At 41.9% G+C, this 27220-nt stretch overlaps 1 protein-coding gene across 4 annotated transcripts in view; it reads right to left on the bottom strand.

Annotated features, from left to right (window-relative positions):
* Positions 1-2673: 2673 nt before the first annotated feature.
* rps6ka1 (ribosomal protein S6 kinase a, polypeptide 1) overlaps positions 2674-27220 on the bottom strand; it is a 50993-nt gene continuing 26446 nt past the window's right edge. The window contains exons 1-22 of one of the 4 annotated variants that reach the window (XM_061063731.1): positions 18950-19103; positions 17881-17934; positions 14017-14133; positions 13834-13915; positions 12614-12694; positions 12356-12435; positions 12129-12235; positions 10930-10967; positions 10043-10185; positions 9866-9936; positions 9636-9724; positions 9485-9549; positions 9242-9344; positions 8384-8514; positions 7961-8086; positions 7275-7364; positions 7008-7166; positions 6436-6597; positions 6226-6302; positions 6011-6128; positions 5557-5694; positions 2674-4822 (exon numbers count right to left, since the gene is read on the bottom strand). In XM_061063731.1, coding sequence (XP_060919714.1) covers positions 4700-4822; positions 5557-5694; positions 6011-6128; positions 6226-6302; positions 6436-6597; positions 7008-7166; positions 7275-7364; positions 7961-8086; positions 8384-8514; positions 9242-9344; positions 9485-9549; positions 9636-9724; positions 9866-9936; positions 10043-10185; positions 10930-10967; positions 12129-12235; positions 12356-12435; positions 12614-12694; positions 13834-13915; positions 14017-14133; positions 17881-17934; positions 18950-18991 — 2196 coding nt within the window. In that variant the 5' untranslated portion in view covers positions 18992-19103 and the 3' untranslated portion in view covers positions 2674-4699. Of the gene's footprint in view, positions 4823-5556; positions 5695-6010; positions 6129-6225; positions 6303-6435; positions 6598-7007; positions 7167-7274; positions 7365-7960; positions 8087-8383; positions 8515-9241; positions 9345-9484; positions 9550-9635; positions 9725-9865; positions 9937-10042; positions 10186-10929; positions 10968-12128; positions 12236-12355; positions 12436-12613; positions 12695-13833; positions 13916-14016; positions 14134-16107; positions 16681-17880; positions 17935-18949; positions 19104-27220 lie in introns of those variants that run through there. The other 3 variants (XM_061063728.1, XM_061063727.1, XM_061063729.1) reach the window with 3 other exon arrangements.

The raw sequence follows: 27220 nt of genomic DNA, 5'->3' as shown, positions 1-27220 counted from the left end.
TTGAAAGAAAGTCAATTCTTAACTTAAATTTAAAAAAAGTCTAAAAAATAATGATATTGTTGCTCTTAACAGATCGATGTATCAGTAAGGAAGCAGTTCAAGATTTAATTCTTTTTTTTTAAATTACAGTCCAGACTATAAAAGTCTTCAGGGGAGGGAGGGAAGTTTAATGGCTACACTAAATAACTGTTATGTGTCACACTCCATATGTCGTTCTCTCTGTTACTGAATAAGCAACAAGAACTACGAGATGCCTTCAGGGACTTTAGCAGCAGTGCTTTTGATCAGTGTTGTGTACTCTAACAAGCTTGTGCAGAGATTATCATATATATTACATCTACCATGTCAGATATCACACATGCATCTCTAACTGGATGACAGGCACATAGCATCATTTCCCCCCCAGCATGAATTTTTCAACGTTTAGCTTGCATTGTGTATGCATGCAATGTTTTATGGAAGAGCATTTTATTACCATGACGATGATTGATTAGCTTGAAGACATGCTGCTGAGAAAGGAAGACTGACATTGAGTGTCAATCAGGGTCTGTTGTTGAGTGCATGTGCAGATTTACAGATCCACAGGGGAAGCTTTAAACTGCACATTACTACTATAACTCACACCAGAGCAAAACAAACACAGGAATAAAGACATCTTTAAAATATTCAGTTTCAGAATCTCTTTTACAGCTCAGGTCAGAAAAGGATCTGCCACCATTCCTCACAACATATACACAATCCCATCACGCTAAAGAAAACTCATTCTCAGCTGCAGTCAAGTGAGTAGAAATCGCTTTCCTCTCTTCAGCGACCGGAGACAGTCGATGGTGATGATGCTGCTGGTATACTGCTGTTCTGAAATCAATAATGTTCTGCTGCTGCAGGCTGAGTGAGACAGTTTGAAAGTGTGTGTGTGTGTGTGTGTGTGTGTGTGTGTGTGTGTGTGTGTGTGTGTGTGTGTGTGTGTGTGTGGGACACAAAATCATTCATAACACTGTGAACTACTGGTACTGTGATGTCAAGGTACTAAGATCAACGGCCCAACAAGGAGTTACCAAACATGAATGTGTGGACATGTTCATGAATTTCCATCCTTCATTTCTCTACGAAATTTGAATCGGAAATGTACAGGATTTCTTTGTCTAAAAATATGTTATGAAACAACATGAATTTTAGTTTGAAATTTCATTTAAAAGTTTCATCGCAAATTTGGATTTTCAGGAATGTGAACAGTAATCTTTATACTATAGAAGATGTTTGTCAGAACTTTCAATCACATTTGTTTGTCATTTTGTTGGGTTATTTTGTATGGAAATATTTACCAGTAATTTCTTAAATTGGAAATTTCAGGTGAAATTTGGGACGTTTTCAATGGAATTCTTTTGGGAACTTTTTGAAAGAAATTTGACAGAAAGTGACAGAAACCATTAGCTATGGTGCAGGAGTACCATGCTACTGTGTGACTGTTCTGTAGAGTGCTGCTTTGCATACAGAGGAAGGTAACAGCAGGTAGAAGTGGGGTCAATATTGATACTGAAAAGCATGTAGAGGAGAGGCAGAGAGAATATGAGGGCAGTTTAAATGCTACAGACAAGAAGAGGCAGATGGAGAGGGGCTGAGGCAGAGATCCATTAACATGCAGAAAATGTATTTGTAAGACAATAGCCTACTGTCTTCTTGTTTATATCAATCTATTTACATTAAACATGGCCCAGACTGTGCAATAGTTATCTAAAGCTGTTATATAAATACTGTTTTTTTCTTTTTTAAAAGGTGACTTACTTCACCTGTAACAAAACATTAAAATAAAGAGTGAAGAAGACTCAGGAGTTACTCGGTGCTTACTCAGAGAAGCATTCAACTACAGTAAGAGGACCAGGACATATTGTAGAACTTGTCAAAAACAAAAGCTGCCCTTTATCGCCCTCTAGTGACTAGATGTGGAACCACTGGATGCTTTAAAAGGCAGGGGCTGACAGGTAGACAACAGGTACAACAACAGGGGAAAACACTGATTCAACTATTCTCCCCTGGTACTAAAGCACTTTGCTGGATGCAGGAGGATATCCATCAACTTTTTCCCAGCAAGAATTTAAAACCAGTAAAAAGTGGCACTGCTAAAACTACTTGTCATGTTGAGCATGTGACAAAGGATTTCTGATGCACTCTGAGTCTGTTGACCTGCCTGTGTTGGACAGATTGTTTGAATTATGCTTCAGGCACTCGTGTGTACAAACTGATATATCTCCTGACTTTTCTAATACAAAGAAATTAACTACATGGTGTTCTTGTGTTTCAAATAAATGGGCCAGACGTGGTCATTGAACAGCCCGGGGGGGTCTGGCACCGTGTAGTTCTTAGACCATTGTGTAGTTTACTTTGTTTAAACAACAAAATATATCTAATTTACTTTATCCTAAAGTAGGCTTAAAGCCAATATTTGTATGCTAACATGCTAATACTAGGTAACAAAAATTCCACCATGCATTCTGATCTTAACATTGAGTCCAGAGCACCTCCGTGTCTGCAAGGCATAAATACAAATTTCTTTCAAACTGGCCTGTTGATCTTTGATAATCAAACAGAACGTTTTGATGGTGAATCTGAAATAAAATGCAACACAACGTCGTCGTGCCCATTCAAAGCTTTACTAAAACAAAAACAAGAGACAGCTTTTCATAGCAACTGCATTTTTTTTTAATATTGTAAGATATAAAAATCTTCATCTTTATCATACAATAACATCTTACCATAAATCTAGTGAAAGGAGGGAGCTTTGCCACCAAACAAGAATTGATAATATCACTTTGATCCCTTTTGAGGTAAGACAAGCTGGTTCATTTAACATTAGGCCACACAGGTCTCTCCTTCCCCACGTGTACAGGCTCTTTTTTTTTTAATTTCTCATGTTTTCTATACGTGACATTTAAACCTCACCTGTAGGCCCAGGCACTGAACTGAAAGCAAGGCCTACCCTATGAGGCCTGTCAAAGGAAAGTCAAATCTCATGGATGGAAGAGTTAACACAAAACTCCAAGCTGAGGGCGGATCAGAAGGATTTCACAGGTTTGTTTTTTTTTTGTTTTGTTTTTTAAACGGTGGAGGGAGGCAGTTTCAGAGTGATCCAATACAAAAAAGTGAGCCTTTATTTTTTAAAGCAGAAGGAAAGACCTGTGGGGGCATTGAGTTCACAGACGGTGATGTGCTCAGCGTATCTTTCATTACTTTTATTCACCACTTTCTTTGGACAAAAAAAAAGAAAAAGAGTCAACAACCAAAGCAGCCAACATAGGAAACAGCATTCAATATGCATCATCAAAGAAACACAGTGGGAAAAAAAACAAAACAGAGCAAATATAGATTTTTTTTTTTTTTTTTTTTTTTCAAACATGCCACATTGTTCCTTTTTGGGGCAAGTTTTCTTTCACAGAAAGCCACCTATGTTACTAATTTTTGTAGTAATAAAAAATAAGAGACATCTCAAAATGGTTGCCAGCATATCGACCAAGCAGAGAAGAGAGGGGAGAGAAACGAGGAAGCCACATGACATCATCACATCACCGGACCATGCACATGACCCTGCAGCGTCCAGCAAGACACTACACACACATACACGCACACGCACACACACACACACACACACTGCAAGTCATGCAACTAGCGCACACACACACCAAACATACTCACACTCTCTCTGTAGAACAAAAACAAGCATAGATTGACATTAACAAAAACATCAGCATTGACATTTCCCAGAATCCACTTGTTCTGGCTGTACCGAAGCCAAAAGAGGCATTTTATGGTAGAAATGTTTTCATATTCATTATGCTCTTTCAAGAAAAACATTTAACAGCAGTTGGACAGTAGTCTGGTTCCGTGCTGTCGGCACAGTTTGATTTGGCAGCACAACCGGTAATATAAAGCTCGTCAACTTTACAAAAAGAAGACAGAAAACACAAACGGAACAGGCAGACGAACAGGCGTGCAGCAAAGCCGAATGACAACCGATTACAGCAGTGATGAGGAGAGAAAACTGTCATTGTCACGATCGGAAAAACATGGCTGCATCGACTCCCCGAGGCAGGTCATGCACCATCACACACACACACACACACACACACACACACACACACACACACACACACACACACACACACACACACACACACACACACACACACACACACACACACACACACACACACACACACACACACACACACACACACACACACACACACACACACACACACACACACACACACACACACACACACACACACACACACACACACACACACACACACACACACACACACACACACACACACACACACACACACACACACACACACACAACTTATACATCTGCCAATAACCTGCACCCTTTCTTATTTTGCCCTTATAGCCCCCCCCCCCCCCCATCTATTTTCATGATTTTCCTTGCTAGTCCAAAGATTTGTCTGACAGCAGCCCGACAAAAGGGAGGATGATACAGTAGCGAGAGCGGGAGTGATGTCACCAGATGGGGGCAGGACCACAGTCGGTGTTCCTTGGCTGGTTAGAGGTGCGTGGGCGCCGAGGTCCCCGATGCAAGCTGACTGCGTGGTTGGAGCCAAGGGGGGGGTGCAGTTTTGGCCAGTCTCCAATGAGCTGATTGGCTGTGTGTTTTTTTTTTTTTTTTTTTTCCAAAGAGTCTCTACAGGGAGGTGGAGGGGAGCTTCTTGACGCGCCGCTGGGCCAGGAAGGAGCTCTCGATGGGCTTCAGTTCTGGAGGCGGTTGGGAGTTTTTCAGAGCGGAGTAGGTGGCTGCCATCGCACCCTGAACAAACACACACACAGAAAAGTGGGGCTTAAGACCAAAGAATTTACTTACAAAAATACACGAGGGATTTGTTTAGTCAAGGATGAAAAAACTGGACACCTACTACTGGTCAAAAAACATTATCTTAGCACCTTTAATCCTGAAAATCAAGCACTGAGTAACTGTATCTAATAGGAACATAAATATCTGATCAGGCTTCTGTATGAATCAGTTAAAACATATTAAAGTGCCTAGAAGCCTACTTAAAGGCTTCATATGCGATTTTTTGATCCAGCAGATGTCGCCCTTGAGAACCAGCATGAAACCAAAACAACTCGCGCTGCATTGTTGTGTTAGCATGCTAATGCTAGCGATCTTAATTATGCTCGTATCTTCACACTGCATGTAAATTTACCTGAAATGAGCGTGATCTAGAAACACAGTTAAGCAGTGAGTACAGTATGTTATTCTTCTTTTCTCTAGTCCCTCAATTAAACAACTTTTATACACGAGGGGAGGAGTCAGCCGGCCGTCCTGGCGATGTAAACAAAGTGAAGATAGGACTCTGAAAACTCTGAAAACATCACAGACAGTGGGACTCGGGTGTTACACTCATTGTAGACAGTCATGACTCACAGAGTTATTTTCAGAGGATATACTTGATTTATATTATATTTAAGTGTGACAAATCCCATATAAAGCCTTTAAACTCAGCAATCCTGGTGATATATTTGAAGAGAACTCTGTGTTACCTTGACCACTTTGGGGTCATGGTGCGGGAGCTGGTTGTTGGGTAGCTTGTCCCTCTGGACGATCCAGGGATGTTTGAGGACCTGCTGAGCTGTCAGTCTCTGATGGGGGTCCACATGAAGCATCTTGGACACGAGGTCCTAGAAGAAGCAAAAATAAAATAAAATATGACACATAAAAGCAATAAGATATTAAAATTAATACATAGGAGAAGAATATTTAAAATTGTAGTAGGATAAAAAAAAGACAAAACAATAATGTTAAGATTTGAATTGATATAAAGCACTATATAAAAGCCAGACTGAATAAATGAGTTTTAAGACTGCGTTTAAAAATCTCAATATTCTCGGGTCCTCTCAGACCCTCAGGAAGGTTGTTCCACAGTCTCGGAGCGTAACAGCTGAAAGCAGCGTCACCAAAGGTTTTTAAAGATGTCCTTCAGATTTGAGCCTCTACCTTGGCAGAATCAGACACAGGGTCCCAGTTTCCTCCAGTCAGACTGAAGTGACCGTTGCCTATCCTGTTCAGGATCTCCTTGGGGGTGTCCTCAGGTCCGTTGGCAAATGGTGTAAAACTGTAGGAAGTAAAGGAGACAGATAAGAGAGTGGACTTCCAGGGGCAGCGGGAAGGACTTAACTGTTCAAGTAAATGGTTGAAGTGTTGGTATTCACCCGGCCAGCATGGTGTACAGCAGGACTCCCAGACTCCAGATGTCGCATCCTTCATCATAACCCTGACGCTTCAACACCTGCGATAAAGATGATGGAGACACACAATTTACTTTAATGTCTCAATTTAACATTACTCATTAATCCAGGTCAATCTGGGTGACACAACTTTTAATCCAGTTCTGAACAGCTTCTGTAAATCCTTCTGCTCACCTCGGGAGCTACAAAGTTAGCGGTGTAGCACGGGGTCATCAGCAGGCCGTTGTTGGCGCGCAGTTGCTTAGCGAAGCCAAAGTCACAGATCCGGATGGAGTCGGGGTTACCTGAATCGTCGACGTAGAGGATGTTACTGGGCTTCAGGTCTCTGTGCACCACCTGGAGGATGACGGGGAAGGTGAAAACGAGGAGTGATGAAGCAACACAAAGCTGCGTTCTGATGAATACAATAAGTGAGGCTTGACAGATTGTGTTTGTACGGATTTAAATAGTCAAACTTAAAACATTATAAACATGCATTTAGTTAAGACTCTTCTGTCCGCACTAGACTTTTGAGTGATAAAACAACAGATCACATCGAGCCAGCTATGCAGTGAAAAATGTTTCTGTGCTTCATAAGTTTATAACATAGAATACGTTTTTTATAAATTTCAAGATTTATCAATGACCAATAACTAAAAAGATGCAAATTTGCTAATCTAATCCTCTGATTAGAAATCAATTAAATAAAACATAAAGTCCACAAACAGGCTTTAAACTGTATTACGAGTACTACACAGTGTGCTCACCCCCTGTGCGTGCAGGTAATCCACTGTCTTGGTGATGGTGTGAAGCACGGCGCTGGCCTCTCTCTCCGAGAAGGACTTCTGCTTGAGGATCCGATCCAGCAGCTCTCCTCCACGCATCAGCTCCGTCACCAGGAACACCTGCTTATTGTTGTCGTACACCTGACACAGAAACACAAACACAGTCAAAACTACAGCTGTGGACTTCAGAACCACCTCGTAGTAATCCTAAATAACAGAGTGGGATACGCAGTAAGAGAGTTCACTTACATCCTTCAGGGTGATGATGTTGGGGTGCTGTCCATATCGAAGCAGAATCTCGATCTCCTCAGACGGGTCTGTGCTGGTTTTGTCAATCATCTGTCAATCGCAAAGAAAACGTTGACAAAAAGTTCATATTTTAAGAGATTCACACGTTTTAAATTCACATTTTGTGTCTACACTATCTTTGAATTTGATAAACTAGAAGGGATAACTTGTTCATTAAGTTTGCCTCAAACAATTTGTAATTTTCCCTGGAGTGAGATGTACAATTAATTTAGCAGTGTAAGTAAAACACAAGTGAGGATCTAGAGAGGAGGAAACAACATCGGTAAGTGCAAAACGAACAGCTTTGAGTCTGTCGGACACACAGGTGCTGACAGCTAGTGCGCAGAGGAAGAGCACTTTTTTAAATTAAGTTAATATATCGTCATCAACAACAACATCGACAGCTGTTATTGAGACTTCTAATCAGAATCAAAACTATCCTAAATGTCGACATCAATATCATCATCTTCATCAAAATCATTAAGTGCGCAGGTGGCCATGAAAGAGCCATGAAAAATCTTCAGATTTCTTTTTTTAAGGTGCAAACGGACTCGAATGGAGTATGGTATTTCGTTCCACCACCAGGGGGCGACAGAGGAGAATAGTGTAGCTAGAGACTTGGGGCCCTGTTGGTGTGTTCATCATACCTTGACGGCGTATTCTGTGTTGGTGGCTTTGTGGACACATCGTTTACAGACAGAGAAGGAGCCCATGCCGATGTCTTCCTTCAGCACGTAGCCGTCGCTGAACAGCAGGTTCTTCCCGTGTAATTGCTGCAGAAGAAGAGTTACAAAGGAGAGGAGCGGTTAGGGGAGGGGGTGAAAAACTGACAGTACTAATGAGGAAGACGGATGATAGTGGGGTTTAGAATCTATTTTTAGAAACACTTCTGTGCCTCTCTCTCTCTTACACATTGTGAACACAGCTGTAGTAACTATACATACAGTATGCTGTCTTTAAATACATATAAGCTGTGTTAAAGGAAATCACTCACAATCTAAGACTAAAATGAATGTTTTCAATTGCATCTAGTCAAAAAAAAAAACAGTGAATCATCTACTTAATCTTACCTGAACCACTGGGTGTGGTGGGGGTTTGACTGGCTCCACTGAACCTTCCTCATCCAACAGAGTCGACGCAATAAAGCTGAAGCCTCTGAAGAGCTGGTGAGCTCCGGCACTTGGGGGAACTCCAGGGGAGTCTGACAGATAATAAGGAAAGTTGTTTATTATGCGCCTTGGAAGTCAATTTGAATTAGTCTATATAAATATTTTGTAGGGCCTGACCGATATGAGATTTTCGGGGCCGATACCGATATCGATAGTAGAGAGAGAAAATATCAGATACAGATATATCGGCCGATATCTCTCTTAGATCTATGTTTGATCCGTAAAGAAAGACGGAGATGGTTTCAATCAAATGAAGTTATAAAACACTTTTGGAAAAGATATATAATGAAGACAAGATGGTCACTCAACTGGAAAGTAACTGTGCATGAACATGAATCACTGCTTGACACTCTGGAGGGTGATAATGCTTGTTGTAATCCATGTAGCGCCCTCTGCTGGTGAAAAAGCTGCTAGTGTAATACAATGATGCTCAAATGAAATGCTTCTTGACTGGTGAATAAATCCAGTAATATCGGCGCATATCTGGGATAAAATTAGCCGATACCATTAGTTGCTGGATAAACTAATATCGGCGGATATTATTATCGGCTGGACGATTTATCGGTCGAGCTCTAATGTTTTGTACAAGCACCTCTGTTATAAAATGAATGCTTAATGATGCTGTCATCACAGCTGTGTGTCTTCTATACATATAACACACTGTATTTATATATTAACCTTGACTGCTGTCAGGGAGGACACAGACATGGATTAAACTGACAGAACAGACCCAGGGGAACATTAAACAGGATCTCTCACCTTTAGGGGTGCGGGAGGTGAACTCAGAGTCAAAATAGAAGGTGTCATCGGGACGTGCCACCGCTGGTCTGAATGGAGGTTTAATCTCTCGCCTGAAGAGTTTCTAAAAGGAGTAAAAGAAGATTTTTTTATTGCAACATGTAGCAAGGTTTAACTCACAAAATTGGTCGCAATTTGTTGTAATTATCAATGGAAATATAATAAATAAATAAATAATATAATATGGAAATGATTGACACTCACATTCCAGTCTATGGTGGAGAAGAACCCGTGTCTTTTGATCTCCTCGGCACCATCGGCCCCAGATGCTAAGAGAAAATCAACAGTTGGCAGTTAGAGACAAAGAGTTCATGTTGCCATTTGTAAATATTGTGGTTTCTGAGTTGATACTGACCCAGTCTGTTGGAAGGGTTCCTCTTAAACAAGGCCCTGAGCAGAGACTGAGCCTCCGTACTCAGGAACTGAGGCATGCCCAGCCGCGCCCTGCAGACGGGACAGACAGAAGAGCAGCTTGAATCATTTTCATCTAATCTCAAGAGATGATTTTGGAAGTAACAAAAAAAATATGTGACAATGTGCTTCTGTGTTGAATTATTTTCACATCTTAATGTAAAGATTACTCACTTCAGAATCAGGCTCATAGTTTCTTTGCGGTCCTTCCCTTGAAACGGCAGTGACCCGGTCAACATCTCAAACTGGAAGACAGATTAAATAACTGTGATGTATCAAATACCTCTGTATATTTAATCACATAACTGCTTGAGTGTTATAAAAAACAAACAACATTTTCTCAGCTTTTACCATCAGCACTCCAAATGACCACCAGTCGGCGCTGTGGGTGTGTCCCTGTCTGTTCACCACCTCGGGCGCCATGTACTCCACAGTACCGCAGAAGGAATACGCTTTCTTCTCATGATCGATGGCTTCTTTACACAAGCCGAAATCTGGAGAGCACACCACAGGAGTCAGTCAGAACATGAACACAGCAGCACACTCTTCACATGCGTCACTATCTGCTGATCTGGATTATTTATGTTTTAGATGCATCTTTTTACTCCCGTTTTACAAAGTGTTTGTAAGGTCGTTTTCACTCTTAAAGTAGCCTCATCTGTGTCGACATTAATTGCTTTAATGCTTCATCAGTGTGACTTGTAATAATGCCTCTCTGTAATCTCTTGCAGTCACCTTTGAGTCGGCGGCGGCGGCGGCAGGGCCCGCGGGGTAAATATATTGTGGTGATTATAGAGATTGACAAAAAAGATAAAGTGCAATAATTAACTTTTAGAACACGCACGGGCGTGTATGCAGATATCTGGAGTCAGAGAGATAAGGCTTCTTCCACACGGTGAGTAATGAAGGTCAAAGTAGAGGTGAGGAAAGTGTGCGTGTGTGTGTTTGTCTATATGTACTTGTGAGGACCAATCTTTGATAAACACCTTTGTTAAGAGGACGTTCTTTCAGGTCAAAGTAGAGGGGAGGAGAGTGTGTGTGTGTGTGTGTGTGTGTGTGTGTGTGTGTGTGTGTGTGTGTGCGTGCATGTGTGTCTGGGTGTGTTTGTCTATATGTACTTGTGAGGACCGATCTTTGATAAACATCTTTGTTAAGAGGACGTTCGTTCTTGTGTGCTTCTGAGGACTTATTGCAAATACAGCAGAGGATTGGGTAGAAGAGGGGAGCTGGAGACTCACCTGTAAGTTTGATATGACCCTCTTCATCCAGGAGAATGCTGGAAAAGAATTTATCACATATGTCTTAAAAGGTGCGAACATTTTAATCATCAAGACATCACACTCTGCACATTGAGGTCCCACTACGGACTGAACTACCCCCTGTCTTTGGCCTTGCCCTTTTTTTAGCCTGGTTTATCTCCTGCAATATAAAAGTGACATTTTAACTTTAAAATTTAGGTACCCTATAGGCTTTTGCTCACTAGCAGCGCTGTGTAGAGATTTTCCAATTTGTGGGTTTGTGTGCCAGATTTATGTAGGGGGTTGAGGAATTCATAATAAACACTTATGGCACACTGACAAAACAAAAAGTAGCGATAAACCCAAAAAAAATGCAGAGCTCAAAACATTAAAAGGATTTGAAAATGTTTAATTAGGCAGGTTTGCATTCATACAATTTTTTCTGCCTGAGGGAAATAAACAAAAGTATGCTGAAGAAAGATAATTTAGAATGTTTAAAGTGCAAATCCCACAGAGTACAGTACCTAAAAAGTGCAAAACAGTAGAATCATTTATCAGATTAGATAAAAGATTGTTTTTAATCCTAAGAATAGAAGGAATAACCAATTAAAATAACTCGTGGCACACTGAAAATTACTTTACTGTCACTTTATTGTGAGCGAACAACGCATTTCGCCTGCAGCTTCCTCAGATTCCCCCAGCAGGAAGCTGACAGTGGTTTTCAGTCTGCCACGGATCATCGATTTATTTTTTCATTGTATGTTCTTTCTACCGACCGGCACTTGAGAAAGTAGGTTGGCTGTGCATGTGGTACCCTGTTAGTCATTTATATTGAGGAATAATCAATGTTTGTACTTTTTGGGCAATGCAAAGTTTTTAAGATTATTAAATAAAAGGCTCTTTAGTGAGCACTGAAGTAAGGATAGCAGCTTTTCTATACAAGAAGTAAGAGCATGTATATGAATAATTCCAGTTATTGATTCATTCTCTAAAGATTTGGCTTTACAGTTATAAACCTGTGCTAAGTGTAATGAACTGTCTTACTAATTGCAAGAGATTTTAATCAGCTTGCTAAAAGGAAAGATCAACATTATCTCAACGTTATGTCAACATGCTTTTGGACTCAAGTATTATGTTCAATCAAATACGTATTTGTTGAACAATGTTTCTGTGTGTTGAGAATGTTTTCTTGCTCTTACTTTTCAGGTTTGAGGTCCCTGTAAATGATGCCCAGGCTGTGGAGGTGGTCCAGTCCAAGTGCCAGCTCTGCCAGATAAAACTTCACATCCTCCTCGGTGAACATCACCTGAGCGGGACGAGATTAGAGGATGAAAACAATGACAAAATATTTTTTTTTTAAAAGCCCAAGAGAATTCAGATGAAAATGATTAAAAACAAAGTAGTTAAATCTAGAAATCCGTCTGACCTCTTTGGAGAGTCTGGTGAAGAGATCTCCTCCTCGGAGAAAATCCAGGATCAAGTACAGCTTCCCTTCGGTCTGGAATGCTGCAAATAAACACACGAGTAAATCAGATCAGAATCTGCGGTAAAATTTGGGAAAGTACCAGTAACTAAAACAAACATTTCCGGAGTTTAAATCAATTACACACTTCAGGGGAAATCCGTTGAGCCGAGAAGATAATAATCAAATTCTGAAGCTGCATAGAGCGTCATGCTTGCTCACCATAGTGCAGTTTGACAACAAACGGGTGGTTGACGTCTGCCAGGATGTCTCTCTCCATCTTGGTTCTCACACGGTCTCTGACTGCACAAAAAAAAGGTAAACAGTGATATACTGGTGTAACTTTAAAATATCATTTTGCAGAGCTGTATGGTGAATGCATTGTACCCATTAGTATACAGACAGAGCAGCATGCTTACTTCTTATGCAAACAAAAACAGAAAGCCAAATAAAAGCCTGTACATCTGCTCTCTTTGAACCAACAACTTCCCCGTTATATTGAATAGTCTCTGCTGATAACATGTCTACACTCATGCACTTTAACTTATGTATCACTGATTGCACAGCTCTATGTCAGTACTGTCCATTTACAACTCTGTTTTTGCACATGTACATTTAATCTTTCATATTTTAGACTAGTAATGCTTAGTTAAATCCTGGTTGTATATATTCCCATTCTTAGTTTTGATATCTTTAGTGCTTATTTACTTTGTATTTAATATTATATTGTGTTTAGATTTGCTAATATTGTGTTTTTTTTGCTCATATTGTGTGTTTGGACAACCTGCTGCTGTAACGCCACAATTTCCCAGTTTGGGATCAATAAAGTCATTCTATTCTATTCTATTCTATTCTATTCCCATTTGGGGGAACCAGATTGTCTGACGTTTGCCAAGCGAATTAAATTGTTTGTGCTCAAAGATTGAAAAAAAAAAAAAAAAAAGAAGAAGAAAAAAGCCTGCAAGCTGGGGTGGGCTAACACACATCCACTGTACTCTATGTGGTTACTTAGTTACAGGAAAGCATACACCCTCTTACATGAAACTGAGGGTACCTGCCACTTGAAAGTAAACCGACCCGAAAGCAAAAAAAAAAAAAAAAAAAAAGGATCTTTTTTAAATGATCCTATATGAAAAAGTGTGTCTTTTTGTTTGAGAAGCAGCGATGGTTTGTTGTCAAGGTTGTTGCAGATAACTTTTTCAGACTGTCTACTAATCATTGCAACACTGAATCAACATGAAGTACTTCCTAATTCCTTCAATGATGAGGAAGCATTTGTCATTTCATCTGCTCCCGGCACTGTGAGATCAGCTGCTCAGAATTTGACCTGCACTCTATGGTTCAATCAAGGGAGGGTTTTGACTGTCATAGAAACTCTTTCTGACCACATTTGGTACCATCCCACTGTGACACCATTCAAGTCCATCACAGCGCCAGTGTACCTTTGAGGGTGGCCTTCTTGAGGACCTTCATGGCGTAGAGCTGGTTGGCATCAGGGGCGGTCACCTTTCGCACCAAGAACACCTACAGAATCAGGACAAAACCACGATCACGGACAGGAAAGTCTTAAAAGCGTGATCAAGAGTGAAACAGCAGTTATGAGTGTGTGTGTGTGTGTGTGATACCTTGCCGAATGATCCCTGTCCCAAAACCTTGAGCAGTTCAAACTGAGACGCGTCAGCCTTCTCCGAGCCTTCCTTGACCACATGGGTGATGTTGATCTCCTTGATTTCTCCATCGTCCTGAACAGTGACAAACAAAAGGAGGACGGTATAATAAACCAGTCAGTTATCACAGAACAAATGGCTAAAAACAATGAGATCCTTGGTGTGTGTGTGTGTGTGTGTGTGTGTGTGTAAGGAATATGTGAAGGTTAGAAAAGAGACGTTTTTTGCTGCGTATAATAGTTTTTGAGTTTCTCTTGCTGTGAATATCAAAATAAAACACTTGAGAGATGAAGCACAGCAAGAAGTGGGATTTATGTTTGTGTCTAAGGATGAGTTTTTGCACACGCCGCTGCTTGTCAGTGAGCGTTGAGCTGCCACATTACAAGCAAACAGAAAGCTGTCACTTCACAAAAAAGCAATTAAAAAAAAAAAAGTGTCCATTGGTTCAACTTTGTGTTTTTGTGATACAAGCTTTGTAACCACAAGTGACTAAAGAGCGTCTCTGGGTTTCTTTACAGGGTGGAGCACAGGCACAGCTGACAAATCCACCACATGAACCCTCGTGCTGACCTTGAGTCAACACCAACTGAAAACACCCAAAGAGAAGAGCGAGAGAGAGAGAGCGAGAGAGAGAGAGAGAGAGAGAGAGAGAAAAAGCATCGACAAGAAAGAATCAACAACAACAATTCTGTTTTTAGAGGCAGTTTTTTCACTTCTCTGTACTCTTAATCCCCTGAGCTTCATGCCCCAAGCCAAGAACGAAGCACAGCGCTACACAAGTTACCTGCAGGGAAAATTACACATTTTACAGAGCGGTTGGTGAGGGAGGCCAACAACTTCTTAAAAAGTTATATTTTTAAATTTGCAATTAAAGTAGGACAACTGCTCTGTTGCAAAGTTTATCCCTGAATGTGTACTCTGCAGATATCTGCTGCCATAATCATGAGAGAAATAATAGACAAAACATGTCATTTATGTTGACGTGCTCAGCTTCATTATTATGTAAAAAAACCAAAAAAAAACCTGATTGAGTGATTAGTCAGTCAAAAAAAAAAAGAATGAAAGAATCGCTAACTGTGGCTCAGGAGTAGACAAACTGTCTTCAAATTGAGAGATTGACAGTTTAATATCCCGGCTCCTGCAGTCCACATGTTGTAGGCATGGCCATCGATGTGTGTGACCATAAATAAGATTGTATTAGTTCCTGATGAGCAGCTAGCTGGGCACTTTGCATAGCATCTGCGGTCAGTGTGTTAAAGTTAAAGGGCGATGCTGATGCTGTAGTGTGAAACGCCTTAAGAGGCCAAAAGACTAGAAGAAGAAGAAGAAGTGCAATACAAGTCCTGTGTATTTACTTAACTGTTGTTGTGTGCAGTATTAATGCCGCTTTATTTTGCAGGATCTAGTTTTCTGAACGCTAACATTTGCTGCTTGCAGGTTTTTTGACAGCTCAAAACAAAAGTTCAGATAATTGGAGAAGGCGGCGTTCGTCCACATGGTCCATAACCTTCTGATCTGAACTGACGGCATGCTACAGGTAGCTAGTGTTATCATTTTGTTCTTTGTATTGTGCTTTGGTTTAAATTGCAAATCATCTGTTTTGGCCCAAATGTGACATGAAACAACAGTTTTAAAACAAATTATTTGGGGTGCTGGCAACTCGAGAAAGCCCATTTTTCACCATGCTTGGACCATTTAAAGATCAAAATCTTTCTCATACTTTCACTGACAAAAACAAAGTAATCATTATGCAATCCTGAAGTGAACAATCTACTCATCAAGCAGCAGAGAGACAGTTTTATCAGTTTATCTGAAGCTGCAACAATACATCAATAACAGAGATCACCACAGGCCACTGCAGCTTGGTGCTGTATTTGACAACAGGAAACCAGAGTTTGGTTGAATGTGCAAGCCGTCAGCTGCAACTCGTTTCTACACCAACACTGTAAACATCCGACAGTCTGCACACTGCAGCTTTAATTGTTTGTTCATTTAAACAATGAAATAACAGACTTGAACTTCATCAACACAAAGGGGGAATCACTTTACCGTCCAGTGGTTCCTCGTTGCAGGTAAAGTGCCACAGCTGTTTTCCTTTGCAGATGTTGATCTGACGCTGTCACAGTGAGCAGCGGTGCCCGTGCCAGCCAACACTTTGTTCTTTTTGGACAGGTAGAAGGTGAGAAAGCGGCTCAGCTTGAACTTTCTCTTGTCCTTCTCCATCTCAGCACTTGTCAAACTTCGGCTTCATAATCATAACAGTGTCCATAACTAGGCTGCACTACCTCGCATAAATCATCTCAACTACCGTCTCCTCCTCTCACCACAAGCACACTTTAAACTCATCTGTGCACTCATGTCAGGATCCGTTCTGTGGACGGCAGGTAAATATGGAAAAATCTCTCTCAGCCTCTGCCCTCTATCTACCTATCCATCCATCTATTCACTCTGCGGAGGCCCTCTGCTGTAATTTATATCAACTCTTCATCTTCATTCTCTCTTCCATTATCTCTCCTGTCCTCCCACTCTGTGCTCCTCCTCGCCCTGTGTGTCCTCGGTGACCGACTGCTGCTGAAGTGAACTGGAACCGAAGCGGGCAGGAAGGAAGAGCCTGCACTTGTTCTCACAGTCCTGCACCCTACAAGTCCCACACACAGACACACACTCGCAAAAGCACACACATCTGTGGCTAAGAGAGAAAGAGAGAGAGAGAGAGAGAGAGAGAGAGAGACTTAAACGGCACAAAAAAAGAAACAGATGTAGGTTAAGAAAAGCTGTGCTATCCTGCAGCCTTAAACCAAGAATCATTATTATTAATTATCATCACAGTAATGTTGACACCTCATTATAAATGCTAATAATAATAAATAATATATTCAGCTAACCAGGTCAGCTCATGTCGGTAGAGGTGGAGACATTAGATAACCGCTTTAGCTTGAAAACCCTTAATGATCATTTGTGTCCTTGTTTACGGCAAATACTGTATTTTTTTAACGTCGACTGAGGCTGCACGGTGTCGATCACAAGCTTTTGTTCTGAAAAACACAAATCTCATCAGCACAGATCAGAAAACATATCTTTGCTGATACCGATAAATCTGTCATAAGCCCCACATAGGACGATAAAACCACCAAAGCACATAAATGGCAGATCTAGAAACCGAACTTGTGTTTCTGTGCCGGCACAGTCTTCTGTCAACTCCAGAAGCAGGAATTTAAGCCACTTCCCTGTACCCACAATCCAACAGGATGAAGCTGGAGGAAACAGGGGCAGACAGGCAGTGGAGGATGAGGGCATGGACGAGTCAGACGACGACGACGGCGACTCACTTGCAGATGACAGAGATTTTCCTGTCTTTTAGTCAGGCCATGTCCCCATCAAAACAGTCTATTCCTGTTCATCCTGCCTCTTCAAACCAGCTCTCACCGCTCCTCAAACGGCCTCTCGTTCACCTCTCTTTTTACCGCTCTTTAAACATCTCCAAAAACAACGAGAGAAAAAGGTCATTTCAAAACACGATGCAAGTGCGGCGCGTGAGTCATCTCTGACTTAACAGCATCATGATCGAGGCCGTCAGCGGATCCACTTCTCACAAGCATGTGATCACACGGCAGTGCGCGTCACACTCATGGAGAAAAGGTTGACTTTTTTAAAAAAGTTTTGCACAGGGGCAGAGGAAGAAAATATTGCAAACGTGTGAAGTGACTGAACTGCAGAGAAGGGGGGAAAACAACAGAAGGCTAGTTTGCATAGAAGGAGAAGAAGAGCTGCAGATTGTTCAGAGGAGAAGCAAATGCACAGGTGGAAGTGGTTGCACCTTACCTGGGTTCTAATATTTGCAAATTCCTTCTCTATCCAGGTGATGCCAGACTCGTTCTATGGGGGGGGGGGGGGGAGGATGGTTGTGTTGGAATGGAGAAGTTATTACAGGTTTGCAGAGAACATGATTTTTGATGCAGAACATGAATGTCAACACAAAGGTTTCCTCAAGCTTGCATGAATATGGATGGACACAAATGTGCTTAAAAGTATCGTTGCAGCAGGTCAAACGCACAAACACACACACACACACACACACACACAGAAGAGGATGAGGATTGCCACATTTGGTGACAGGAAACCTCTCGGAGTTTTCACTTCCTCATTTCTTGAACTGATCTCACGGCCTTCCTGCTCGATGATTTAAACATGCTTCTGCTCGCGGCGGGGGAGCTGTGGTTCCCAGTTTAACAGCTGCTCAGTAAAAAATTACACTGCATTTGTGCGACTGATGATCGCACGTGAAGATAGTGACGACAGTTAGAATTCTGGATTTCAAGAAATGAAAATACTCGAGTTACTAGTAGTAACATTTACTGTATTAATCCTGCTACACAGGGAGCGCAGCAGAGCGGATGTGGGTTCTGTACCTCAGCTGTACTCGGTGAGCCCCCTGGCACCTCTCCAGCTACCAGACCATCCACATTATTGGGACTTGAACCGGTACAGATTGAGGCTACTGCCACCCACAAACATGTTTCACCAAATTTCATTCAATTCTTAATAATTCTTCAAAAAAAAAAGTACGATGCGGTAACGTATAAAGAAGAAGGTGGAAACGTGTCTTTAAAAGGGTGAAAACAGGTGCAAGACAAACCTGTCCTCCTGCGGTTCCTTGTGATTAACAGCTGAGAAGAGGGCAGCACAGAGACCCATCCACCCACACACTGAAAACCCCTTCCTCTTACCAGAATATCACACCACACACACACACATCTTCCTCAAGCCCCCAGTTTCCCCATCACATCCATCAACCCCCCCCCCCCCTCACCACCCACACTGACAGAACACGATCACTACAGATCAGCTGCAGGTCAACATGAAGAAAAAACAAAACAAAACATCCACTTGCCTCTCGTGTGCGTGTTTTGGTGCGGAATAAATGCCTCCACATGTCTGGGTCCAGATGTTTTCATGTCACTAGTGTCAGTCAGACTCTTTGTCACTTTGCCGACTTACAAACTGTCTGTGTCAGAGTTGGCTAACATTTTCTGTATGCAACACCGCAACGACAGAGATACAATCTGCATACACACACACACACACACACACACACACACACACTGAAATGGGAAGTAAGGTTATAAAAGTGAATGTGAGTTGCAGACAGTTGTCGGGGGCATAAATGGTTCAGGAAGTGCCATTAAGGAAGTGTCTTCTTTTGTCTTCTTCTTTTTTTTTTTTGTATATATTTTTTTGCCTTTCTCGGATAGGATGGAGGGGGGGGGGAGACAGGAAATGCTGGGAGGGAGAGAGAGCGTGGGGGATGACATGCTGCAAAAGGGATGAGGTCAGATTTGAAACCAACAGCTGCTGCAACAAGGACCCGTTTAGGTTATCCGGCGCCCCTGAGGAAGTGTCTTCTCATTGGGAGAATTCCAAGCAGGAAGACAAAAAGACGTCCGATGTACTGCTCTTACACACTTCGGTGAGAGATTGATCAAAACAGATTGACTTTGCATGACGGGGCACTCTCTGTGATTGCACAAGCCTCTGCTGGCAGCCGCAAGACTTACAGAGAAGAGGGGGAAATCAATGCTGATGGATGCTTGACAAGAATGAGAGATTCTGAAGAAAAATGACGACCCTGTTTGACGTTTGCAGGATTCTTTTAGAGTCCCCTCTGGCTCAACTCTGAATATTTCTCCTGTTTAATGAACTTAAAGTGAAGAGGCACTTAGACAGACATTCACTTTCAAAGCAGGGGGAAAATTAAGTTGTTTGAAGTACAAGCACATCTAGAAGAGACCCAGACCTTCCTCCTATCAGAGCCTGACATGGTGTAATGCTCTCAGATAAACACAAGGGGCCAGTGCAGGTCTGCAGCCAGGACAGTGAACATATTCAAATAAAGGCAGGAGCTTTAGCCAAGTAAGGGCATGTTCACATTGTTAGTGTGTGCCTCCTCCAGCGCCGGAGTCCTGACATGTTCCATATGACAACAAGGCATACCACAGAAGAAGAAGAAGAAAAGACAAAAAGTTGGCAGAGACAACCTGAGAACGAGCTGGTGTCAGAAGCTGAAATGAAGATCAAACATGATGTCAGTTAGTTAGATAATTACAGTATTCATGTCTCTAGTTGTTCCTCTTTCCTAGAAAACTGAGCAGCAGTACCATGTGCATGACTTCAGATTCACGACAGCTCAGAAACAGAAAGGAGGAGAGAGGAGGAGAGAGGAAAAGGTGTGTGTTTATGGAGGGAGACAGAGTAGTCCAAACATCCACATAACCAACCGTGGTTCAGTGTCATTACTGCGGAAACTAATATCCTGTACGAGACTTTGTCTGTGCACGCACACACACACACACGCACACGCACGCACGCACGCATAGATTCTACTCTCCGGCACAACCTTGACTCAAACGTACACTTTGTGAATGCTTAATAAGAACTTTACATGTAAGTAAATGAAATGAAATGAAAATACACTATAAAAAATGATTGACCATTTCATAAGGTAACACAGCCCACAATCTTTTAAAAACAATAACACTTGGCTTACTCGATACCTAATCGATCATTAATAATCATGGCATTACTCCTGCAGGGTGATTTTCCATCAGTCCGACAAATCAATTCACGATTCATTGATTAGACTCTTAATGTAAAAACTATGATTACAAAAAATGCTACTTCAAAATCAATCACTGACTCTAGGGAGGAGGGGGCGGGGTTTCAGAGCGGTCTCTGATGTTTTGAATTTGGACTGCAGTACCTATTCTAAACACTAGGTGTCAGAGTTACATATCGCTCCTTTAATGTTTTCTTCCTCGTTATTTATGGGAGAGTAAAACAGACGTCCATTCTTAGAGAGCAAAGATATACAGAGCCAGCTTGAAGTTTGGAGCGTAGCTGCAACGCGTTTATACACGTGCGTGTTTGTGAGAGAGGGTCCAGACATGTCTGCAAGGCAGGCTCCCAAATCTGTCAGAGCAGAGACAGGAATGTCTCCGTCCGTTTTTCATTAGTCTGTAACTCTGTCCTGCTATATTTTGGCGGGTAGGGATGACTTATTCATTCAACAGGTAATTTCCTGTTCATTATCTTTTTTTTTCTTCTCTTTTCCATAGACTAACAGTCGGCTCCGGCGACACACTCTTCTTTCCACTCGGCCCGACAGCTTCTCCATCTGCCCACCTTCACGCTGTCCTTTTCCACTGTCCTATTCTCCTCTTATCACTTTCTGGTTTCGCCCTCCAGAAACACCTGCTGTGAGAGCGGTGACTGACAGGCCGCTACAGAGCAGAGGAGGGGTGGAGAGAGAGAGAGAGAGAGAGAGAGAGAGAGAGAGAGAGAGAGAGAGAGAGAGAGAGAGAGAGAGAGAGAGAGAGAGAGAGAGAGAGAGAGAGAGGAATTTTGCAATAAGCATCAGAGCTGCAGATGGACGTCCAGCACGTCTCAGTAGCAGCAATCCTCAAACATCCCATTATGGTGCTTCAGAATGGACTCAGCTTGGGGCGGGCAGAGGGAGAATCCACGAGAGGGTTTAAAGAATGTAATAAGAGAAGAGAAGAAATAAGTTCAGTTTTCAAGCTGGCAGAACAACTCCGAGGCTCATCAAGAACAAAGATCAAGTAGAGCAGCAAAGCCTTGTAATCTTTATCCCCCACGACTTAAAAGTGATGATCTCCATCTTTACCAGCGAAGCTCCTGTTATCCCTCTGACACATCTGATACAAGAGCTTCCTACCTCTATTCATCACTTTTAAACGGAAGAGCAGGAAAAGGATTCTGTGTGGCAGTACAAATACTGAGAAATATGAAAAACAACTATTGACACAGGACCATAACTGTCTTTATAGAGATAAAAAAAATGGAGGCTGAAAACATGGGAAACAATAAGAAAAGTAATTCAATTTGTTCATTAGGTTCTCTAAAGCCTGAGTGACGTCAGCCATCGGTTAGGGCAGGGGGGGGGGGGGGGGGGTCCAGAGGCTCATTGGTTGAAGCCGCCATGATGGAAATCCTGTCTCAGCCTAACTTTCAGTCAACCTAACGACAGGCTGAGAGCTGGAGCTGAGGCGGGTTTTTAAGCCTCTTGACACAGCATTACATTTCGCCCACCTGTCAATCAGGTCAGCTTCACGCCTCGTTGTGAATACCGCTTATCCTTCTTAACATCTAAACGGATGAGCTGTCAAAACATCCAACCCACATTCAGTGTGCGTCGATCGAGACATGAGCTAATCAAAGCCATTTGATTTTTTTTTTCAACCAGGCTGTAAAGAAGTTCATTTTTTAAAAAATTGGGTGTGTGTGTGACTCTTGGAGACAGCCTCAAGTGGACACTCGACGAACTGCAGGATTTCTGCATTGCCTTCATTTTTCAACAGCGGAGGTTGCCGCTCGGTTTGTCCCCGTTAAGAGGCCCCACACCATGTTTTGACCTTAACCCCTGGTGTACACTGCAAAGGGTTAATACCCCTATACTGAGGGCATCTGTTCCATCTGGCAGTGCGCACACACACACATGCACACACACACACAAACACAAGAAATCTGCAGCCTGGCATGATTGCATCACAGCAGCACGTGAGTTAGCACACAGGTGCTTCGCTTTCTATCAAAGGCCGTACATAAGTTGAAGGTGGATGCTACAGGACATTTAATAGGAGGTAGCACGGGATTAGCACAGATGCTACAGGAAATCCTGTGCTGGCATCTGCAGTATTAATAGCAGCAGCGAGGGGGAGAGAGCAGTAAGATGATAGGCAGATCGACGCTGGGCCAGTTGACATGAGGCCGTAATGGTGTTGTGTAACATCCACAGTGGCAGCGGTGGTCAATACATGAAATAAATAAATAAATAAATGAATAAAAGAGGGTCAGAAAAAGGCAGGGAGGAGTTAGGAGAGAACAAAAAGAGAGGGGATGGAGGGATGAGTGGGAGTGAGAGGAGGAGACGAACGAGTGGATGCTGGTAATATAAACAATGAGGTCATCCGTGCTGAGCTGGCTGACTGCAGTGGAAATGTGCAGCCCACCGCGTCAGCATGCACAGAATATAGAAGCGACACCTGCATGCACACGCACACAAGAGTTACAACCTATTTAACGCATCAACAATACCAGCGTTTCATTGATTCCTCTCTAACACCTCTGTCATCATGTGACCAGAGTTCAAACCCTTCACTGCAGCCACAGAGGTCCAAAATAGCAGCTTCAAATCTCAGTCAATACTTCCTGCTTCCTCCCTCTTGTGGCTCGCCGCTCTCCGAAAATATCAATCCAAACACTTGCCAAAAACGTACACACACACAAAAAAAAAAAAAAACAACTCTGGTGCACTCCTGCTTCCCAAACCTTCACCTTTGTTTGCTCATGTTCCACATCTACCTTTTTAATATTTGCCCGCCTGCACACTCTAGAAATTTGCCACAAACGTTTCCTTCTATCTAACCTGCCAAGTGAAGCCACACCTTCAGTTTTCTCCAGTGAGGTTAAGGTCCAACGATCTGTTTAGAGTCTCACCTCATAGTAATGCACGCCATTTAATTCCATAATGTCTCCCTATACTCTGCACACACCAGCTTTTCCTCCTTTTCTGCATTTCTGAATGTATGGCTCTCTATGTTTATTTTCTTGCGTGCTTTTGTTGCTCATTAAAAAGGTACCAGTATTAGTTTGAGTTTGTTTCACAGAATCAGCGGTTTCAAACTCCTCACAGGAGCTTGAGCGCTGTAACTTTATTATTTTAACTTTCAACATTTGTTGGCACACGATGAAAATATTTTATAGTCCAGCTTGAATGACTCGTTCTCAATCAATATTTCAATTAGAATTTCAAGTCAAAAGCGCTTTCAGAATCTTTAGAGTTTGCTTTGGAGTCCAGCAGAAATGAAGTTGAAAGTTTCATTCAAAATAATAATAATTAAATTTTACTCTCGACAGCTGGATTTTTATCTTGACATTTTGACTTTTTCCTTGAAGTGCATAATGAGAAAAAAAAATCTTTCTCCTCTCATTATTTATTTCTCTGGCTCTAATCCTCTCGTGTAAAAAAGCCTAACTTGTTCACATTGTTCTTATTTAATGAGATACATTCAGGCCTTTTCTTTTTCTTTTTTTTTTAAAATTGTGATCATGTTAAATGTGCCATTTACTGCTCAGCTCTAGTTCTATATTGTTGTTGTTATATTTCACATCTCAGTCGAACAAAATCAAATTTTTGATCGCTTGGGATGTGGCCTGTACACTTGAATTCTAATAAAGCTTTATTAATCCATTAAAGAAGATTAAAGTTAATCAAATTTCTATGGAAGCCTAATGATATATCTAAACGCTGCATCCTCACACTAAGAACAGACGATCAATAGCTGCCAATGTCATGACATTTCAATTTCTTGCTTCAGTAGAAGTTGAATTAGTCAGTACATGACATAAAAATCAGTTGTTTTATCAACTCGTCTTAATGTAAATAAAGTCAAAGTGATGTGACAATGAAATGCGCTGTTCTGTTCTGCATATGCAGCTGTTGCCATGGTAACAAAGGTCATAGGGGTTACACTTTCCTGGGGGCAGCAGTTTAAAAATGCTGATGAGGACAAACACCGGAGAGAAAGGGGGGAGTGAAAAAAAAAAAGTAAAAAAGGAGGACAGCAAAAAATGTTTGTTCTGTTCATTAATTTCCTGGAAAACTAAATAGTCTAATAGAAATCTAAGAATTAAATCACAGCGGGGTTCTTGTTAATCAAGAGGGAAGTACAAGGGCCAGATAATAATCACCAGCAGCATTCATATTAATGAGATCTAAAGAGGATGAGAGCAACCGGTTGGAAAACTCTCCTTGATGGTTGTCGAGAGGCCAAAAAGCGTGAAACTATGGCAACTGTGTTTCTCTCTCTCTCTCTCTCTCTCTCTCTGTCTGTCTCCATCTCCCAGCATCCTCTTTGTGAGGCGAGAGTCTGTATGAGAATCAAGGCCACATACATAAAACACACAGGAAACAGTTTTTTTTATACAGGATGCTTTCAGGTAACATTCGCCAGCCTCCCATCTTCACAAACTTAGCTCTCACACTTCAATAAGCAGTTTCAGTGCCAGAATTCTCCCTCACAGCATCCGAGCTGCGTTTACATAGTAACTCACAATGTGTTCATACTACAACGTAAAATATGGAGCAATGTGCTGTGCTGGCCTTTAAAGGTCGCCAATGAAGCCGACGCATCAGAGACCTTTCAGAAAACGCAGATTATCTATGAGACAATGCGTAAACACACACTGGATGATTAATGACACTGACTTCCTGTGTAATCACTACTGTACTTGTGTGTGTGTGTGTGTGTGTGTCTGTGTGAGAGAGGATAGTGTTGCTGTGTTTGTGTGCACACACACGTTTTTAAGCCAAAGTGATCCATAAATGAAAATCCATGCGAGGTGACCATGTGTTGATGTACGGTTAGCGCTTATGTGCTTGTTCTCTTGTGTGTATTTTTTTTAGCTCCTGGCGGCACAGTCGGGGCTTAGCGACAGCAAGGACACAGTAACCATGACAACAAGACCCATAGCAGCTATGAATGGATGGAGGAGGGGATGAAGGGAAAAAGATGGATGGAGCAGGAGCCTGAGGGGTCGGCTGGTGCTGAAGTGTTGAAGGTATTCAGTTTGTTGCATGATGAGGAAAAGCAGTTATTTGGACTTTTTGGGACACTAACTCACATTTCTGCTGCATCCTTTGAAAAAAAAAAAAAAAAAAAACCTTCTGTAGTTACTTATGGACTAATACGATGAACCAGTTTGCTTGCCCGCTTCCATCGCTGCAACACCTGTTGGTTTGGCAAACCAAGGGGCATCCAAAACGACCGTGCGGGGGTGCCTTAAAACCGCCAAAACAAAAACAGACCATTCAGGACTGGACATGGTTAACTGAACCTCAAATATAAGTCACAATACACTAACATTATTTTTGTTTGAGGTCTCGTTTCAGGTGCGACTACGTCAAGTTTCACCCGCATTTAACTGACAACGCTTATTTACGTACTGTCTGAATGTTCCTTTCTGTGGACTCTGCTGCAGCACTGTCACCACCATGTAACCAGATCTCATCAACCATGGGCGTTCATAGGTACAGCGTTATCAAAACCAGGAAACATGTGGTCCCAAATAACAAAAAAACACGCCTGGTTGAACGTGAATCTTCCTTTTATTACAGCTCGTAGCATCATGAATCCTCTAAGATGATCTGAAAACTTTTGATGAAGAGATAAAGACAGTAAAGGCGTTTCCCTTTAAGAGCGAGTGCAGAGAAACAAAGGTTATATTGTGTCCATAGAACCAAAAAGATTTAGAGCTGCTGCCTTTGCACAGAGGAAGGCTGGGTAATAGGGCCGTAAACCATCGCCTCGGCCACTGCGTGTGTGTGTGTGTGTGTGTGTGTGTGTTAGTGTGCATCCAGCACCCTCAGTAAACTGCTGCCACATCAACATCAGATACAGTTGATGATGAACTCAGATACTGGCCAACAGTTCCTTCAATTAAACCTCCAAACCCCTCTCCATGAACACGCACACACTTCAAACATCACTAATGATCACTGATTTACTTCCCCTGAACACTACGGCACACACACACACACACACACACACACACACACACACATAAAAAACACTCCTAACAAGGTCTCTTAGCTACTGCACAGAACAAGGACCCAATTCAATTTGTGTTAAAACCTTGTGGAGAGGCTCAATTAACGTGGCCATAAACTCAACGCTCTGACTCACACTCAATGAGATCAGAATTAACCTGTGTGTGTGTGTGTGTGTGTGTGTGTGTGAATGAAAGAGAGAGAGGAGGGGGAAAAGGGGGGAGATTGCTTCTTCCCACGTGGTCGCCCTTCCGATGGCGCACACCTAAACTCAGGTGTGTTTTCACAAGATAAACTCAGGTAATGGTTGTTGTGTTTTTGTGTAACCATAAAATTGTGTGCAAGGTTTTTTATAAGTGCACGAGTGTGTGTGTGTGTGTGTGTGTGAAGCCCATTGATTTTCCGTTCATTGTTTACTGACTAACTGACGCTAAAGAAGCAGGAACACTGAGATCTGTTTATACGTAACAGATGAACCAAACACTCCTCAGACTATTCACTGGAAGAAAAAAAAAAAAAAAAAAGCTATTGATTTGC

The sequence above is a fragment of the Labrus mixtus genome, chromosome 18 (assembly GCF_963584025.1).
Source record: "Labrus mixtus chromosome 18, fLabMix1.1, whole genome shotgun sequence".
In the NCBI taxonomy this organism is placed as follows: domain Eukaryota; kingdom Metazoa; phylum Chordata; class Actinopteri; order Labriformes; family Labridae; genus Labrus; species Labrus mixtus.
Note: the sequence above shows the minus strand (reverse complement) of the source record. Positions and strands in the feature narration are given on the sequence as shown.